The sequence below is a fragment of the Pan troglodytes genome, chromosome 3 (genome assembly GCF_028858775.2).
Source record: "Pan troglodytes isolate AG18354 chromosome 3, NHGRI_mPanTro3-v2.0_pri, whole genome shotgun sequence".
Classification (NCBI taxonomy): domain Eukaryota; kingdom Metazoa; phylum Chordata; class Mammalia; order Primates; family Hominidae; genus Pan; species Pan troglodytes.
In genome coordinates, this window is record NC_072401.2 from 1284353 (window position 1) to 1304411 (window position 20059).

Sequence of the window (20059 nt, forward strand, 5' to 3'; positions counted from 1 at the left end):
ACCTTAGAAAGACAGAAGGCTCCAAAGGCCTCAGCGCCCCATGACCTTAGAAAGACAGAAGGCTCCAAAGGCCTCAGCGCCCCATGACCTTAGAAAGACAGAAGGCTCCAAAGGCCTCAGCGCCCCATGACCTTAGAAAGACAGAAGGCTCCAAAGGCCTCAGCGCCCCATGACCTTAGCAGGACAGAAGGCTCCAAAGGCCTCAGCGCCCCATGACCTTAGAAAGACAGAAGGCTCCAAAGGCCTCAGCGCCCCATGACCTTAGCAGGACAGAAGGCTCCAAAGGCCTCAGTGCCCCATGACCTTAGAAAGACAGAAGGCTCCAAAGGCCTCAGCGCCCCATGACCTTAGCAGGACAGAAGGCTCCAAAGGCCTCAGCGCCCCATGACCTTAGAAAGACAGAAGGCTCCAAAGGCCTCAGCGCCCCATGACCTTAGCAGGACAGAAGGCTCCAAAGGCCTCAGCGCCCCATGACCTTAGAAAGACAGAAGGCTCCAAAGGCCTCAGCACCCCATGACCTTAGCAGGACAGAAGGCTCCAAAGGCCTCAGCGCCCCATGACCTTAGAAAGACAGAAGGCTCCAAAGGCCTCAGCACCCCATGACCTTAGCAGGACAGAAGGCTCCAAAGGCCTCAGCGCCCCATGACCTTAGAAAGACAGAAGGCTCCAAAGGCCTCAGCGCCCCATGACCTTAGAAAGGCAGAAGGCTCCAAAGGCCTCAGCGCCCCATGACCTTAGAAAGACAGAAGGCTCCAAAGGCCTCAGCACCCCATGACCTTAGCAGGACAGAAGGCTCCAAAGGCCTCAGCGCCCCATGACCTTAGAAAGACAGAAGGCTCCAAAGGCCTCAGCACCCCATGACCTTAGCAGGACAGAAGGCTCCAAAGGCCTCAGCGCCCCATGACCTTAGCAGGACAGAAGGCTCCAAAGGCCTCAGCGCCCCATGACCTTAGAAAGACAGAAGGCTCCAAAGGCCTCAGTGCCCCATGACCTTAGAAAGACAGAAGGCTCCAAAGGCCTCAGCGCCCCATGACCTTAGAAAGACAGAAGTCTCCAAAGGCCTCAGCGCCCCATGACCTTAGAAAGACAGAAGGCTCCAAAGGCCTCAGTGCCCCATGACCTTAGAAAGACAGAAGGCTCCAAAGGCCTCAGCACCCCATGACCTTAGCAGGACAGAAGGCTCCAAAGGCCTCAGCGCCCCATGACTGGAAAGACAGAAGGCTCCAAAGGCCTCAGCACCCCATGACCTTAGAAAGACAGAAGGCTCCAAAGGCCTCAGTGCCCCATGACTGGAAAGACAGAAGGCTCCAAAGGCCTCAGCGCCCCATGACCTTAGAAAGACAGAAGGCTCCAAAGGCCTCAGCACCCCATGACCTTAGAAAGACAGAAGGCTCCAAAGGCCTCAGCGCCCCATGACTGGAAAGACAAAAGTCTCCAAAGGCCTCAGCGCCCCATGACCTTAGAAAGACAGAAGGCTCCAAAGGCCTCAGTGCCCCATGACTGGAAAGACAGAAGGCTCCAAAGGCCTCAGCACCCCATGACCTTAGCAGGACAGAAGGCTCCAAAGGCCTCAGCGCCCCATGACCTTAGAAAGACAGAAGGCTCCAAAGGCCTCAGTGCCCCATGACCTTAGAAAGACAGAAGGCTCCAAAGGCCTCAGTGCCCCATGACCTTAGAAAGACAGAAGGCTCCAAAGGCCTCAGCGCCCCATGACTGGAAAGACAAAAGTCTCCAAAGGCCTCAGCGCCCCATGACCTTAGAAAGACAGAAGGCTCCAAAGGCCTCAGTGCCCCATGACCTTAGCAGGACAGAAGGCTCCAAAGGCCTCAGTGCCCCATGACCTTAGAAAGACAGAAGGCTCCAAAGGCCTCAGTGCCCCATGACCTTAGAAAGACAGAAGGCTCCAAAGGCCTCAGCGCCGCATGACCTTAGAAAGACAGAAGGCTCCAAAGGCCTCAGCGCCCCATGACCTTAGAAAGACAGAAGGCTCCAAAGGCCTCAGCGCCCCATGACCTTAGAAAGACAGAAGGCTCCAAAGGCCTCAGCGCCCCATGACCTTAGAAAGACAGAAGGCTCCAAAGGCCTCAGCGCCCCATGACCTTAGAAAGACAGAAGGCTCCAAAGGCCTCAGCGCCCCATGACCTTAGAAAGACAGAAGGCTCCAAAGGCCTCAGCGCCCCATGACCTTAGAAAGACAGAAGGCTCCAAAGGCCTCAGCGCCCCATGACCTTAGAAAGACAGAAGGCTCCAAAGGCCTCAGCGCCCCATGACCTTAGAAAGACAGAAGGCTCCAAAGGCCTCAGCGCCCCATGACCTTAGAAAGACAGAAGGCTCCAAAGGCCTCAGCGCCCCATGACCTTAGAAAGACAGAAGGCTCCAAAGGCCTCAGTGCCCCATGACCTTAGAAAGACAGAAGGCTCCAAAGGCCTCAGTGCCCCATGACCTTAGAAAGGCAGAAGGCTCCAAAGGCCTCAGTGCCCCATGACCTTAGAAAGACAGAAGGCTCCAAAGGCCTCAGTGCCCCATGACCTTAGCAGGACAGAAGGCTCCAAAGGCCTCAGTGCCCCATGACCTTAGCAGGACAGGAGGCTCCAAAGGCCTCAGTGCCCCATGACCTTAGCAGGACAGAAGGCTCCAAAGGCCTCAGCGCCCCATGACCTTAGAAAGGCAGAAGGCTCCAAAGGCCTCAGCACCGCATGACCTTAGCAGGACAGAAGGCTCCAAAGGCCTCAGCGCCCCATGACCTTAGCAGGACAGAAGGCTCCAAAGGCCTCAGTGCCCCATGACCTTAGAAAGACAGAAGGCTCCAAAGGCCTCAGCGCCCCATGACCTTAGCAGGACAGAAGGCTCCAAAGGCCTCAGTGCCCCATGACCTTAGAAAGACAGAAGGCTCCAAAGGCCTCAGCGCCCCATGACCTTAGCAGGACAGAAGGCTCCAAAGGCCTCAGCACCGCATGATCTTAGAAAGACAGAAGGCTCCAAAGGCCTCAGTGCCCCATGACCTTAGCAGGACAGAAGGCTCCAAAGGCCTCAGCACCGCATGACCTTAGAAAGACAGAAGGCTCCAAAGGCCTCAGCGCCCCATGACCTTAGCAGGACAGAAGGCTCCAAAGGCCTCAGTGCCGCATGACCTTAGAAAGACAGAAGGCTCCAAAGGCCTCAGCGCCCCATGACCTTAGCAGGACAGAAGGCTCCAAAGGCCTCAGTGCCGCATGACCTTAGAAAGACAGAAGGCTCCAAAGGCCTCAGCACCCCATGACCTTAGAAAGACAGAAGGCTCCAAAGGCCTCAGCACCCCATGACCTTAGAAAGACAGAAGGCTCCAAAGGCCTCAGCACCCCATGACCTTAGAAAGACAGAAGGCTCCAAAGGCCTCAGCACCCCATGACCTTAGAAAGACAGAAGGCTCCAAAGGCCTCAGCACCCCATGACCTTAGAAAGACAGAAGGCTCCAAAGGCCTCAGCACCCCATGACCTTAGAAAGACAGAAGGCTGCAAAGGCCTCAGTGCCCCATGACCTTAGAAAGACAGAAGGCTCCAAAGGCCTCAGTGCCCCATGACCTTAGAAAGACAGAAGGCTCCAAAGGCCTCAGCACCGCATGATCTTAGAAAGACAGAAGGCTCCAAAGGCCTCAGTGCCCCATGACCTTAGCAGGACAGAAGGCTCCAAAGGCCTCAGCACCGCATGACCTTAGAAAGACAGAAGGCTCCAAAGGCCTCAGCGCCCCATGACCTTAGCAGGACAGAAGGCTCCAAAGGCCTCAGTGCCGCATGACCTTAGAAAGACAGAAGGCTCCAAAGGCCTCAGCGCCCCATGACCTTAGCAGGACAGAAGGCTCCAAAGGCCTCAGTGCCCCATGACCTTAGAAAGACAGAAGGCTCCAAAGGCCTCAGCGCCCCATGACCTTAGCAGGACTGAACGCTCCAAAGGCCTCAGTGCCCCATGACCTTAGCAGGACAGAAGGCTCCAAAGGCCTCAGCACCGCATGACCTTAGCAGGACAGAAGGCTCCAAAGGCCTCAGCACCGCATGACCTTAGAAAGACAGAAGGCTCCAAAGGCCTCAGTGCCCCATGACCTTAGCAGGACAGAAGGCTCCAAAGGCCTCAGCACCGCATGACCTTAGAAAGACAGAAGGCTCCAAAGCCCTCAGCGCCCCATGACCTTAGCAGGACAGAAGGCTCCAAAGGTCTCAGCGCCGCATGACCTTAGAAAGGCAGAAGGCTCCAAAGCCCTCAGCGCCCCATGACCTTAGCAGGACAGAAGGCTCCAAAGGCCTCAGCGCCCCATGACCTTAGAAAGACAGAAGGCTCCAAAGGCCTCAGTGCCCCATGACCTTAGCAGGACAGAAGGCTCCAAAGGTCACAGCGCCCCATGACCTTAGAAAGACAGAAGGCTCCAAAGGCCTCAGCACCCCATGACCTTAGAAAGACAGAAGGCTCCAAAGGCCTCAGCGCCCCATGACCTTAGAAAGACAGAAGGCTCCAAAGGCCTCAGCGCCCCATGACCTTAGAAAGACAGAAGGCTCCAAAGGCCTCAGCGCCCCATGACCTTAGAAAGACAGAAGGCTCCAAAGGCCTCAGCGCCCCATGACCTTAGAAAGACAGAAGGCTCCAAAGGCCTCAGCGCCCCATGACCTTAGAAAGACAGAAGGCTCCAAAGGCCTCAGTGCCCCATGACCTTAGAAAGACAGAATGCTCCAAAGGCCTCAGTGCCCCATGACCTTAGAAAGACAGAAGGCTCGAAAGGCCTCAGCACCGCATGATCTTAGAAAGACAGAAGGCTCCAAAGGCCTCAGCGCCCCATGACCTTAGAAAGACAGAAGGCTCCAAAGGCCTCAGCGCCCCATGACCTTAGAAAGACAGAAGGCTCCAAAGGCCTCAGTGCCCCATGACCTTAGAAAGACAGAAGGCTCCAAAGGCCTCAGCACCGCATGATCTTAGAAAGACAGAAGGCTCCAAAGGCCTCAGCACCCCATGACCTTAGAAAGACAGAAGGCTCCAAAGGCCTCAGCGCCCCATGACCTTAGAAAGACAGAAGGCTCCAAAGGCCTCAGCGCCCCATGACCTTAGAAAGACAGAAGGCTCCAAAGGCCTCAGCGCCCCATGACCTTAGCAGGACAGAAGGCTCCAAAGGCCTCAGTGCCCCATGAGCTTAGAAAGACAGAAGGCTCCAAAGGCCTCAGTGCCCCATGACCTTAGAAAGACAGAAGGCTCCAAAGGCCTCAGCACCGCATGACCTTAGCAGGACAGAAGGCTCCAAAGGCCTCAGTGCCCCATGACCTTAGAAAGACAGAAGGCTCGAAAGGCCTCAGCACCTCATGACCTTAGAAAGACAGAAGGCTCCAAAGGCCTCAGTGCCCCATGACCTTAGAAAGACAGAAAGCTCCAAAGGCCTCAGCGCCCCATGACCTTAGAAAGACAGAAGGCTCCAAAGGCCTCAGCGCCGCATGACCTTAGAAAGACAGAAGGCTCCAAAGGCCTCAGTGCCCCATGACCTTAGAAAGACAGAAGGCTCCAAAGGCCTCAGCGCCCCATGACCTTAGAAAGACAGAAGGCTCCAAAGGCCTCAGTGCCGCATGACCTTAGCAGGGCCACAGGTCTCTGGGTGCCTCCCCAGCCTCCTCCTCTCCAGCCGCACCCCGCATTTGGTTCCAAGCCACCACATTGACACAACTGCTCTTCCTCAAACGCAGCAGGCCCATTCCTGCCCAGGGCCTTCCCACACACCACAGGCCTGGAAGGGGCCCCTGACCCTGGGCACCTCCTGGCTTGCTCCCTTGCGTCCCTCAGGAGCCGCTCCTCACCGTTTCTGCGATGCCTTCCCTAATGCAACTGCCCATCCCAGCCACTCTTTATTAACTTGTTCCTTTTTCCTGACACTTTCTGATATCTAACATTACATCACACACTACTCGGATACCTGTTTACCGTCTGTCTCAGCTAGACTACAAACACCATGAAGCAGAAATTTCCTCCACATTGTTTACATCTACATCCAGCACCTAAGTGGTGCCTGACCAAAAGTGTATACTAAGGGCTGGGCACAGCTCATGCCTGTAATCCCAATGCTTAGGGAGGCTGAGGCAGGAGGATCACCTGAACCCAGGAGTTTGAGGCTGCAGTGAGCTATGATCAAGCCACTGTGCTCCAACCTGGATGACAGAGCAAGATCTTGTCTTAAAAAACAAAAACAGGGTGGGTGCAGTGGCTCAGGCCTGTAATCTCAGCACTTTGGCAGACTGAGGAGGGCGGATCACAAGGTGAGATCGAGACCATCCTGGCTAACGCGGTGAGACCCCGTCTCTACTGAAAATACAAAAAATTAGCCCGGTATGGTGGCGGGCACCTGTAGTCCCAGCTACTCGGGAGGCTGAGTCAGGAGAATGGCGTGAACCCAGGAGGCGGAGGTTGCAGTGAGCCGAGATCGCGCCACTGCACTCCAACCTGGGCGACAGAGCAAAAGTCCATCTCAAAAAAAAAAATAACAAAAAACCAACAACAAAAAAACACAGCATCACTGATGTGACTTTTAACACCTCTAACGCAGTATCACACACAGTGCAGGGAAAGCGGAAGGAAAATGAGCAGGAAGGATGTGCATTGAACTCCTGGTGGTGAAAACGCCACCAGGAAGGAGAAGGTCCCAGAAGTCCAAGAATATTGCGACATTATTCTACCAAAATTGTGAAAAAGGTTTAGAGCCAATTTTTTTTTTTTTTTTTTTGAGACGGAGTCTTGGTCTGTTGCCCAGGCTGCGGTGCGGTGGCACAATCCCGGCTCACTGCAACCTCCACCTCCCGGGTTCAAGCGATTCTCCTGCCTCAGCCTCCCAAGTAGCTGGGACTACAGGCGCCCACCACCACGCCTGGCTAATTTTTGTATTTTTAGTAGAGACGGGGTTTCACCATGTTGGCCAGGATGGTCTCGATCTCCTGACCTCATGATCCCCCTGCCTCGGCCTCCCAAAGTGCTGGGATTACAGGTGTGAGCCACCATGCCCGGCCCCAGATACTATTTTGTTAAAAGGTTATCGTTTATTCTGGATAGTAGGACATAGGTGTTTGTTATGTTACTGTATTTTTCTGCATTTTAAAATATTTCTTAATTTTTAAAGATAGTAATATCTGGACTTGATCTCAGGACTTACTACACAGCTAAATTAATCAAGGCTATGTGGTATTGGCAGAGGGACAGATACAAAGATGACTGGAATGGAAAGAAAATCGCAGAAACAGCCACACAAATCAATCCAGGTGATTTCTTCTTCTTTTTCTTTTTTTTTGAGATGGAGTCTCGCTCTGTCACCCAGGCTGGAGTGCAGTGGCACAATCTCAGTTGACTGTAGCCTCCGCCTCCCAGGTTCAAGCGATTCTCCTGCCTCAGTCTCCCCAGTAGCTGGGACTACAGACGTGCGTCACCATGCCCGGCTAATTTTTGTATTTTTAGTAGAGACGGGGTTTCACTATGTTGCCCAGGTTGGTCTCGAACTCCTGGCTTCAGGTGCCTTGGCCTCCCAAAGTGCTGGGATTACAGGCCTGAGCCACCATGCCCAGCCCATCCAGATGATTTCTGAGGGAGGCACAGAAGCAACTCCATGGAAGATCCACAAATGGTGCCAGACAATGAGCTTCATGTAAATGCCAGCCACATACAGTAATTCACCAAAATAAACACGGACATAAATCTGCAACTGTGAAGTTTTAAAACTTTCAGAAAAACACAGGAGACAAATCTTCAAGATAAAGAGCTAAGAATCCTAAGCTGTGACAAGGCGTGATTTGTAAAAGGAAAAATAAATCAGACTTCACAATGAAAAACTTTGGATCTGCAACAGACCCCGTTTTGTTTTTTTTTTTTTTAATTAACTGGTCTGAGTTTGCTTCCAAAAAGATCCTGTTTAGGGGACGAAAGGATAAGCTGCAGACTAGGAACAGACACTTGAAAACCCCATGTCTACGAAGGACTTAAATCTACAATAAAGAACACTCAAAACTTGGTCAAAAAAACATAATTAGGAAGTGGGCAAAAGACATGAACAGACATTTCACCCCTGAAGATATGCAGATGGCAAAGAAGCACTCCCAAGCTGTCGGGAAAATGCAAATCAAAACCACAAGGAGGTATCGCTACACATGTATCACAATGATCACAGTAAAAACCACGACGCCAAATGCTGGTGAGTATAAAGAGAAACTCGCTGTTATGGACTGAACTGTGTGCCCCCAAAATGCATCTGCGGAAGCCCCAGATGACCCTATGCGGAGACGGGCCCTGAAGTAATTAAGGATAAATAAGTTCATACGAGTGGGGCCCTAATCCAATAGGACTGGTGTCCTTATAAGATGAAGACACACCAGAGATGTCAGCATCCCCTCAGCAAAAAGGCAGCATCGGCCGGGTGTGGTGGCTCAGGCCTGTGATCCCAGCACTTTCGGAGGCCGAGGCGGGCAGATCACTTGAGGTCGTGAGTTTGAGACCAACCTGGGAAACATGGTGAAACCCCGTCTCTACTAAAAATACAAAAATCAGCGGCGCATGGTGGTGGGCGCCTGTAGTCCCAGCTACTCAGGACACTGAGGCAAGAGAACTGCTTGAACCCAGGAGGCGGAGGTTGCAGTGAGCTGAGATTGCGCCACTGCACTCCAGTCTGGGTGACAGAGCGAGACTCCATCTTAAAAAAAAAAAAAAAAAAAAAAAGGCAGCATCTGCAAACCAGCAAAAGAGGCCTCTCCTGGAATCAGCACTGACAGCATCTTGCTCTTGGCCTTCAAGCCTACAGAACTGCGAGAGTGAATTTCTACTGCTCCCCACTCAGTCTGGAGTATTTTGTTACGGCAGCCTAACCAGGCTGATACGCTCCTACACTGCTGGTGGGAATGTATGGCCACTCAAGAAAACAATCTGGCAGTTTTCTAACAAACTAAACACATAATTACCACACATGAACCAGCAACTGCACTCTTAAACATTTATCCCAGAAATGAAAACGTATATTCACACAAAAACCTATACGCAAGTGTCACAGCAGCTTTATCTGTAGTAGCCAAAACAGGAAACAGCCCAGATGTCCTTCCACGGGTGGCTGGCTGGGCAAGCCGCGCACACTCACGCAGAGGAGTCTCACCACGGGAAACAAGCTACTGACACACAATTACCTGAAGAATTCTGCACTTCCCCTTACACTGCATCCTTCGAATGACAAAATCACAGACAGAGCAAAGACTAGAGGTTTCCAGAGGGTAAGGAAATGGCGTGGCTGTGAGAGGTGGCACGAGGGCTCCCTACGGGGATGGAGACTTCCACAGCCTCACCTGCACCAGGGTCAGCATCCCGACCGTCACCACTGGGAAAACCAGGCAAGGGTCTAAAATAGAAAAGATCTCCATCTTTTCTCACAGCCGCGTGGGAACCTACAATGAACTCAAAATAATACAGTTTATTTAAAAATAATAGTAACGTATAAGACATTAAAGAATGGCATGTCGGGTACCTCCAAGACCCTGTTATATACATTTTACCGCACACACTCTGCCAGTTAAGGAACAGGCACAGGCCAGGCACAGTGGCTGACACCTGCAATCCCAGCACTTTGGGAGGCCAAGGTGGGAGAATCACTTGAGCCCAGGAGTTCTGAGAACAGCCTACAGGCAACATAACAAGACTCCATCTCTACCAGAAATAAATTAAAAATTAGCCAGGCGTGGTGGTGCGTGCCTGTGGTCCCAGCTACCTGGGAGGCTGAGGTGGGAGGATTGCTTGAGTCCGGGAGTTCAAGACTGCGGTGAGCTGTGATCATGCCACTGCACTCCAGCCTGGGCAACAAAGCAAGACCTCATCTCAAGGGCAGGGAGTGGAGGGGCGGGGAGTGGAGGCACAGAGACATCAAATGCTCAAGCCAGGCCAAATCTCAAAGCCCAGGTTCCCTGAGGCAGCCTGGCCTGGGACAGCAGAGTGACCACAGCTAAGGCTTGCCTTCTCTTTCTCACATAAATTATATAAATATATAAACATAAGACCTGTATCCAGAGTAAGCAGAAACTCCCTGCCCAATAAAAAATGGACAAAAAGGCCAGGCGCCGTGGCTCATGCCTATAATCCCAGCAGTTTGGGAGGCCAAGGCCGGCAGGTGACCTGAGGTCAGGAGTTTGAGACCAGCCTGACCAACATAGTAACACCCCATTTCTACTAAAACATACAAAATTAGCTGGGCATGGTGGTGCATGCCTTTAATCCCAGCTAGTTGGGAGGCTGAGGCAGGAGAATTGTTTGAACCTGGGAGGTGGAGCTTGCCGTGAGCCAAAATGGAGCCACTGCACTCCAGCCTGGGCAAGACTCCATCTCAAAAAAAAAAAAAAAAATTGCTGAACATCATCATCAGGGAAATTCCAATGAAATCACAATGAGATCGACACCACTACACACCCACAAGAATGGATGTAATCAAAATGAGAGACCACAAGAAATGCTGGTGAGGAAGTGGAGAGCCAGGAACTCTCCACTGCAGCTGGTGGAAATGTAAAATGGTACAGCTACTGTGGAAGGTTTGGTTGTTTCATGTGAAGTTCAACCTAAATCCAACCTGTAAATAGGCAATCCTACTCCTTGGTATTTTTTACCCAAGACAAAGAAAAACACATGTCCACAAAAAGACTTGAAAAAAAATGTTCTCAGCAACTTTATTCATAACAGCGGATATGGTTTGGATCTTTATTCATAACAGCGGACACGGTTTGGATCTTTATTCATAACAGCAGATACGGTTTGGATCTGTGTCCCCATGCAAATCTCATGTTCACTTGTGACCCTCAATGTTGGAGGAGGGGCCTGGTGGGAGGTGACCGGATTATGGGGCGGAGTTCCCCATGGCGTGGCTGCTCTCAGGATAGTGAGATCTGACTGGGCCATGGGTATGGAGTTCCTCCCGGGGCTGCTCTCAGGATAGTGAGGGCTCTCCTGTGAGATCTGGTTGGGTCATGGGGGCGGAGTTCCCCCGGGGGGCGGTAGGGGGGTGCTGCTCTCAGGATAGTGAGTGCTCTCCTGTGAGATCTGATTGGGTGATGGGGGCAGAGTTCTCCCAGGGGGCTGCTCTCAGGATAGTTCAGTGCTCTCCTGTGAGATCTGATTGGGTGATGGGGGCGGAGTTCCCCCAGGGGGCTGCTCTCAGGATAGTGAGTGCTCTCCTGTGAGATCTGGTTGGGTGATGGGGACACAGTTCCCCCAGGGGCTTCTCTCAGGATAGTGAGTGCTCTCCTGTGAGATCTGATTGGGTGATGGGGCGGAGTTCCCCAGGGAGCTGCTCTCAGGATAGTGAGTGCTCTCCTGTGAGATCTGATTGGGTGATGGGGGTGGAGTTCCCCAGGGAGGTGCTCTCAGGATAGTGAGTGCTCTCCTGTGAGATCTGATTGGGTGATGGGGCGGAGTTCCCCAGGGAGCTGCTCTCAGGATAGTGAGTGCTCTCCTGTGAGATCTGATTGGGTGATGGGGCGGAGTTCCCCAGGGAGCTGCTCTCAGGATAGTGAGTGCTCTCCTGTGAGATCTGATTGGGTCGTGGGGGTGGAGTTCCCCCGGGGGGCTGCTCTCAGGATAGTGAGTGCTTTCCTGTGAGATCTGGTTGGGTGATGGGGGCACAGTTCCCCCAGGGGGCTGCTCTCAGGATAGTGAGTGCTCTCCTGTGAGATCTGATTGGGTCATGGGGGTGGAGTTCCCCCGGGGGCTGCTCTCAGGATAGTGAGTGCTCTCCTGTGAGATCTGATTGAGTCATGGGGGTGGAGTTCCTCCGGGGGGCTGCTCTCAGGATACTGAGTGTTCTCCTGTGAGATCTGATTGGGTGATGGGGGCACAGTTCCCCCAGGGGGCTGCTCTCAGGATACTGAGTGTTCTCCTGTGAGATCTGATTGGGTGATGGAGGCGGAATTCCCCCCAGGGAGCTGCTCTCAGGATAGTGAGTGCTCTCCTGTGAGTTCTGATTGGGTGATGGGGGCGGAGTTCCCCCAGGGGGCTGCTCTCAGGATAGTGAGTGTTCTCCTGTGAGATCTGATTGGGTCATGGGGGTGGAGTTCCCCCGGGGGCTGCTCTCAGGATAGTGAGTGCTCTCCTGTGAGATCTGATTGGGTCATGGGGGTAGAGTTCCCCCGGGGGGCTGCTCTCAGGATAGTGAGTGCTCTCCTGTGAGATCTGGTTGGGTGATGGGGGCACAGTTCCCCCAGGGGGCTGCTCTCAGGATAGTGAGTGCTCTCCTGTGAGATCTGATTGGGTCATGGGGGCGGAGTTCCCCCGGGGGGCGGTGGGGGGGTGCTGCCCTCAGGATAGTGAGTGCTTTCCTGTGAGATCTGATTGGGTGATGGGGTGGAGTTCCCCCGGGGGGCTGCTCTCAGGATAGTTGAGTGCTCTCCTGTGAGATCTGATTGGGTGATGGGGTGGAGTTCCTCCAGGGGCTGCTCTCAGGATAGTGAGTGCTTTCCTGTGAGATCTGATTGGGTGATGGGGGTGGAGTTCCCCCAGGGGCTGCTCTCAGGATAGTGAGTGCTTTCCTGTGAGATGTGATTGGGTCATGGGGATGGAGTTTCCCCCGGGGGGCTGCTCTCAGGATAGTGAGTGTTCTCCTGTGAGATCTGATTGGGTGATGGGGTGGAGTTCCCCCAGGGGCTGCTCTCAGGATAGTGAGTGCTCTCCTGTGAGATCAGATTGGGTCATGGGGGTGGAGTTCCCCCGGGGGCTGCTCTCAGGATAGTGAGTGCTCTCCTGTGAGATCTGATTGGGTCGTGGGGGTAGAGTTCCCCCTGGGGGGCTGCTCTCAGGATAGTGAGTGTTCTCCTGTGAGATCTGATTGGGTCATGGGGTGGAGTTCCCCCGGGGGCTGCTCTTAGGATAGTGAGTGCTCTCAGGATAGTGAGTGCTCTCCTGTGAGATCTGATTGGGTCATGGGGGTGGAGTTCCCCCGGGGGCTGCTCTCAGGATACTGAGTGTTCTCCTGTGAGATCTGATTGGGTGATGGGGGCGGAATTCCCCCCAGGGAGCTGCTCTCAGGATAGTTGAGTGCTCTCCTGTGAGATCTGATTGGGTGATGGGGGTGGAGTTCCCCCGGGGGCTGCTCTCAGGATAGTGAGTGCTTTCCTGTGAGATCTGATTGGGTCATGGGGGTGGAGTTCCCCCTGGGGCTGCTCTCAGGATAGTGAGTGCTCTCCTGTGAGATCTGATTGGGTGATGGGGCGGAATTCCCCCCAGGGAGCTGCTCTCAGGATAGTTGAGTGCTCTCCTGTGAGTTCTGATTGGGTCGTGGGGGTAGAGTTCCCCCTGGGGGGCTGATCTCAGGATAGTGAGTGCTCTCCTGTGAGATCTGATTGGGTCATGGGGGTGGAGTTCCCCCGGGGGCTGCTCTCAGGATAGTGAGTGCTCTCCTCTGAGATCTGATTGGGTCATGGGGGTGGAGTTCTGCCCGGGGGCTGCTCTGAGGAGGAGGTTGCCATGAGCTGAGATCACACCCCTGCACTACAGCCTGAGCAACAGAGCAAGACTCTATCTCAAAAAAATAAGAATAAAAAAATAACAGGCACAGGAAATGAATGTGCAATGCCAGAAGGGGAGGCTGAGCAGCAAATAAGCATTACCAAACTCGCTACTCAGAAAGGCACAAATCAAAGCTTGATACTTTTTAAACCCATCAAAATGTCCAAATAAAACAAACCCCCAGGGGACACTCTGAGGACTTGGGATACTAGAGTCTGGTGCCCCCGAGCAGCCTGCAGGCCCCATGAGCAGCTCTGGGCAACCTTCCCCCACACAGCCCACCAGCGTCCATGCAAGGGGCTGAGGACACCTCTCACCAGGATGCGTGTAGGATGCACGGGGCACGCTGGGGATGGGACAGAGTGCCGGGGGACAGTGAGGTCAGCACAGGACCACTACAGGCAGATCTGAGTATCTTTTTTAATCAACTCGGCCTCTTTTAAGAAACAGACACTTTTCTAACGTAAAATACCACATACCAACATTTTCAATACACACATAATTCACAACACTACAGAATGAATCTGTGTCCCCTCCAAAATTCCTGTGTGAAATCCTAATACCCAAGGTGATGGTGTTAGGAGGTGGGGTCTCATTGGGGGTGACTAGGCAATGAAGGTGGAGCCCTCAGGACTGGGATTACTGCCCCAGAGAGCGCTCCCTCACCCCTTCTCGCTGTGAGGACACAGCGAGAAGGTGCTGGACCTCACCAGACGCCAGATCTGCCGGCGCCTTGCGCCTGGACTTCCAGCCTGCAGAGCCGTGAGGAATAAACAAACGTCTGTGGTTTATAGGCCCCCAGTGTACGACGTTCTGTTACAGCAGCACAGACGGACTGGGACACGGGGATGCGCACCCACAGACAACCATGAGCAATTCACCAGGAGTCCACGGAGTGGAGCAGGAGGAAAGGGGAGTGGCCCAGCCCAACTGTCACCTCCCCCAGTGGTGAGCCCACCCCAGGGGGTCCTCCCCGACAGTGACCTCCCCGAACGTCTAATTCACCCCAAGGGGGTCCTCCCCCGACAGTGACCTCCCCAAATGTCTAATTCACCCCAGGGGGTCCTCCCCGGACAGTGACCTCCCTGTATGTCAACAGACAGAAACCACAGAAGTAACACAGGCTTGTTCCTGCCAAGGGTCAGCCGCAGCTGAGCATGAAGTGGTGTTGGCCTGTCACTCTCCACCCCAACAGCCTCTACTACCTTATATGCTCAGATATCTCCTCCAGGGCACAATGCGCAGAGCAACAGGGGCCAGGACAGGGGCCCTAAGGACACCTCCGTGGGGCTCCCAGCCCCCACTCCACCACTCGACCTCTGGCAAGCAACTAATCTCTGCAAACGTCACTTTTCTCTTCTGCGAGATGGAAGTAATTATAGTACCCACTTTCCAGGGCTACTGTGAGGACCACACAATCCACATAAAGTACTACGGACCATGCTTGGCAAAAACGAAGAGCCCCTAAGGGTTGCTGTGGTGGTTCTGACCGTTATTACTTCACGCTGGGAACTAGTCAAAGTGGACAAATGTTGATGATCAAGCTGTCAACTTGGAAGTGAAGGCGGTTGGTACCAGGAGAGCCACCAGGGGGCAGCTACTCTGTGGCAGAATCTGGGCCTCACAGGCCTGATGACCTAGAACCAACTAACCAAGCCCCAGAGACCCTGCTTACCTGCGCTCCGCACTGCCCTGCACCCCTCCCCACTCACCTGCGCTCCGCAACCCCCCCCACCACCCCCGCTCACCTGCGCTCCGCACTGCCCCGCACCCTTCCCGGCTCACCTGCGCTCCGCACTGCCCCGCACCCCTCCCCGCTCACCTGCGCTCTGCACTGCCCCGCACCCCTCCCCGCTCACCTGCGCTCCGCACTGCCCCGCACCCCTTCCCGCTCACCTGCAGTCCGCACTGCCCCGCACCCCTCCTGGCTTACCTGCGCTCCGCACTACCCCGCACCCCTCCCCGCTCACCTGCCCTCCGCACTGCCCCACACCCCTCCCCGCTCACCTGCCCTCCGCACTGCCCCGCACCCTTCCCTGGGTGAGCGCAGCCCCCGCACTACAGGCTCTGGGTCCAGGAGAGGTACAAAGAAGCAAGGATGACAGAACCCTGGTGGCTAAGAGAACAGCACAGAGCTGCAGAGGCTGGTGCCCTCAGTCACATGGCCAAGAGAACAGCACGGAGCTTCAGAGGCTGGTGCCCTCAGTCACAAGTCCTATGTGGGAAGAGGGTCGGCTACAAGGCTGGCTCGCCACAGTAACCTAAGGGTCTACTTTTTTTTGAGATAGAGTCTTGCTCTGTCGTCCAGGCTGGAGTGCAGTGGTGCAATCTTAGCTCACTGCAGCCTCCACCTCCCAGGTTCAAGTGATTCTCCTGCCTCAGCCTCCCGAGCAGCTGGGATTACAGGCACGCGCCACCATGCCCAGCTGGTTTTTGTATTTTCAGTAGAGATGGGGTTTTGCCATGTTGGTCAGGCTGGTTTCGAACTCCTGACCTTGGGTGATCCGCCCACCTCGGCCTCCCAAAGTGCTGGGATTACAGGCGTGAGCCGTCGTGCCCGGCCCGGTCTACTTTTAAGATCAGTCTAAGGCTGGGCACATTATCTCACGCCTGTCGTCCCAGCACTCTGGGAGGCCTAGGCCAGGGGGATCACGTAGGCCCAGGAGTTCAAGGCTGCAGTGAGTCGTGATCGCTCCACTGCACTCAACATGGGCGACAGAGCCAGACTCTTTTCAATAAAAGAAAATGATCTCAAGTGTACCCTGCGGAGGACACATGGGGCCAGCATGCGGCCTCCCCTGCCACTGAGCCCACCTTGGAGACATGGGGCCTTCCTGCCACTGAGCCCACCTGGGAGGGTTTCTGAAACTTGCAACCAAGAGTCTTGCTTGTACCACACAATTCTGCAACTGTCAGTCAGTACCAAATATTCCCAGTGCCCTCACCCAGTCCAGAACATTCTTTTTTCTTTTTCTTTTTTTTTGGTGAGATGGAGATTTACTCTTGTTGCCCAGGCTGGAGTGCAATGGCGTGATCTCGGCTCACCGCATCCTCCACCTCCCAGGTTCAAGAGATTCTCCTGCCTCAGCCTCCTGAGTAGCTGGGACTACAGGCATGTGTCACCACACCCAGCTAATTTTGTATTTTTAGTAGAGACGGGGTTTCCCCGTGTTGCCCAGGCTGATCTCGAACTCCTGACCTTGTCATCCACCCGCCTCGGCCTCCCAACGTGCTGGGATCACAGGCATGAGCCACTGCGCCCGGCCCAGAACATTCTAAGTAAGTGAAGGGAGGAAGCCTCCAAAAGCCATGTCAAGGAGGAAGAAGGGTGGAGAGCCAGGACCACAAACAAGTGGCCGTGGGGGTGGGAGTAGGCTGTGCCCTCCCCATTCCTTAGGCCAGAGCTTGACCCCCAAGGTTCCTGAGCGGGCCCAGCCACTCAGCTAACACTGCACATGGCACACAAGGGCTGCTGGCTGGCTCAAATTACATGCAACACCCAACCAAACGCACGAGGCGAGTTACGCTTAAACCATACGACGGCTGTGCGGCACCATTTTCTTTTCTGCCTCAATTTACCTCACTAGCAGTAACCCCGAGTTCAAGTCAGCCACACAGGGAAGGTGGATTTCCCTGCAGTCAGGGCACCACAGGCTCCGCTTCAGAAGCAACAGCACGCAGAACCCAAAACAAAGAACACACAGCATACACCTGCCCTGGGCATCTCTGACATGGTTGGTGCTCCTGATAACCTGCCTTTTAAAAAAGTGAAGACTAGCTAGGTGCAGCGGCACATGCCTGTAAGCCCAGCTACTCGGGAGGCCGAGGCAGGAAGATCCAGAGCCCAGTTCAAATCCATCCTGGGTAACAGCAAGACCTCGTCTCTTAAATTAAAAAAAAAAAAGGAAGATGACAGAACAAATTTGAAGAAATTAGAAAGCTCTCTGGTTCCACAGTTCTACCTAAAAACCCATTCACACCACAAGTCCAAATTCCTAAAAGCTATGAAAAACCATTTTTTCCTAACTCACTTGACAGCAAATCCTGGTCTATCATAATAACCTCATTTGGGATAAAACCTGACATGAACTGATATGGGGTTAATTACAGACTTTAATTATCCCACAGTGAGAATATTTATTCATTTAATTACAGAAATATTAATGTATTCAATTACAGAATACTTTCCCAAGTCTTCTGGGAGTATCCCACGATATACAGGTTATATGCTGCAATGACCATTCTGAAACCTGAAAAATTCTGGAAGTGTAAACATCTGTACTCAAGGGTTCAGATTACCAGCCATCACCATGTTTACACAAGACGGCCTAAACTCCCATAGCCTATGTTCTAAGGTTGCTGTCCAGACAAAACTTATTTAAGTATGTTTATATAAAATACTTAATTCAGCTTTCACACTCTGTTTCAGTTCAAAGAGGCTTCAAAGTACTTAGGAGGCTGCAGGCCACCTATTAAGTTTACAAGGAGGAAATCTACAGCTCCTAATTGCATTGGTTATTTTTATCTCCTGACTTGCCTAGATAGCAAAGGGAAACAAGTTCTTTTGCACAACCTCAGCAGCTGCCCACATTTCCTTGTTCTTCTTCCTGGGTGCTAAGTGACCCACAAGCTTCTTTCTTTATACGAATCTTCCTCTCCGGGCCCCAGTAAGGGTGCATTCTCCATCCCTCCCACCCAGATCCGTGCCATCTTCTGCTTGGCCCCTTCCCGAAGCTCACACTGTCTGTACCACCCCTAAGGATCTGTCCCTGTGCTGCCTCTGTCTCTCCACCCCTTGAGCACAAGTCTGAAGTTCCAGAAACCAAGTCCTGTCCACTATAAACTTCTTAAAGAATGAAGATAACCACCTAGTATTTTCAGAATAAATGATTTGATCTGAGAGAAATCTGTCTTCTAACTGATGTGAAAGAATATCACACTTCAGCCCCCACTTCTGAAAGAAGAGCTTAGACTTTCTGACCAAATCGTACCCAAAATCTGTTTGGTTTTGACCCCAATGGAGACAAAGTGTGTGATAATGCTACAGTCAAAATGTCTCCGCAGACCTTTTGTGATAATCAGAATTCTGGGATAGTTTCCCGTCTGGTCACAGGGCAGGCACCTGGACAGGCTAACCCTCCAGCCCTGAGAGGTACCAGGGAGCTGGTGAGGGTGAGGGCTTTTGTGTCGCTTCACTCCCTCTCCCCGTGCCAATACAGCAGAATACAGTTACGCTTCCGCACCCAAGTCAACTGTGTTTAGCCAATAAACTTCACAGCCAGTGAAATGTGACACACCTCCAGGCACCACTGGACAAAAAATGTAAGGAAAATCCATAAGAGAGAATGGGACCCACTGGCACTGGTGATCGATTCCCTGTGAACGGAGAGGACATCCAGGGAGCTAGAAATGGCATGCAGAGACAAAACTGACTCAAGACTGACTCAAGAGGACTTAAGCTGAGTGACCTGTCCACTCTGCAAGTTCTATATAGGTCACAACTACTGGCTCTGCTTCCTGTACTACACACGGAATCACACGAGTAGATGTTCACCGGGAAGAGAAACACTGAGGTGTTAAAAGACGAACGGGGATCACGAAACACAGCCCTGTCTACCCTCGGCCAACCCCCCCACCCCCCAGGCTACGACCGCAACTACCTGCAACACGTGTGCACCCACCAACTCTCAAGTTCCCTGGACTGTAGAAGAACCAGCCCTAACCTCCAAAGTCCAGTCCTGTCCCTGCCTGCTCAATAACCCCAGATGTCCGGCAAAACGCCAAGGCTTAAACCCACCTCCTGCACCGCTCACCTCCTGACTCCAGCTGTCGGCCTTCTAGGCACCGTCCCTCAGTCTCCGCTGTGGGTCCCCACCCAAGCTCCCTGCCTGCCACCATCCCCCACCTCACCGTAACATCTTCCCCCACCCACCCTGAGGGGGTTCCCCAAGCCCCAGGCCTTGCTCCGACTTGACCCTACTCTTATGACAAGAAAGTACCCCGACCCGGTCCCAGCCTCGCCCTCCGCAATCACCGCCAGCAGGCACTCACCTACGCCCGCGCTATGACCTTCGCCTGGCCCTGACCCACGCCCTCGGCAGAGACCCTCCCCTGGCCGACCCTGACCCACGACCCCGCTGGGACCCTCCCCAGCCCTAACCCACGCCCTTCCACTCCGGGCTGACGCTGCCCCCAGCGTCCCGGAGACAACACTCCGCGGCCGCACCCGCGCTGCCGACCCGGGGCCTCACCTTCGGCCAGGACCCGCCGCACCCGCAGCCGCAGCTCGCCCAGTTCCACCGTCTGCCCCACGAAGTCACTCTGGTCGCGGCCGGAAGCACCGCCCAGGGAGCCTGGACCCGCCAAGAAGTCGAGCGCCGACTGCAGCAGCGACATGGCGGTGGCTGCGCCGCACCCCGCGGCAGCCGGAGTGGTCGGGCTCGGGCTCCCGCTCCCTCGCCGTCCGGGTCAGCTCAGCAACCGCCGGCCCGGAGGTGCACCATCTTCCGCCCCGACGCCGTGACGTAGGCGCGCGTGAGGACGCGTCGCGTC

At 53.8% G+C, this 20059-nt stretch overlaps 1 protein-coding gene across 46 annotated transcripts in view; it reads right to left on the reverse strand.

Annotated features, from left to right (window-relative positions):
- The window catches only part of GAK (cyclin G associated kinase), a 104721-nt gene extending 84678 nt beyond the window's left edge, over nucleotides 1-20043 (reverse strand). For 22 of the 46 annotated variants that reach the window (XM_063808538.1, XM_054683664.2, XM_063808524.1 and 19 more), the window contains exon 1: nucleotides 19759-19903. In XM_063808538.1, coding sequence (XP_063664608.1) covers nucleotides 19759-19903 — 145 coding nt within the window. Of the gene's footprint in view, nucleotides 1-19758 lie in introns of all 46 variants that reach the window. The other 24 variants (XM_063808543.1, XM_063808539.1, XM_063808544.1 and 21 more) reach the window with 5 other exon arrangements.
- Between the last annotated feature and the right edge of the window lie 16 nt (nucleotides 20044-20059).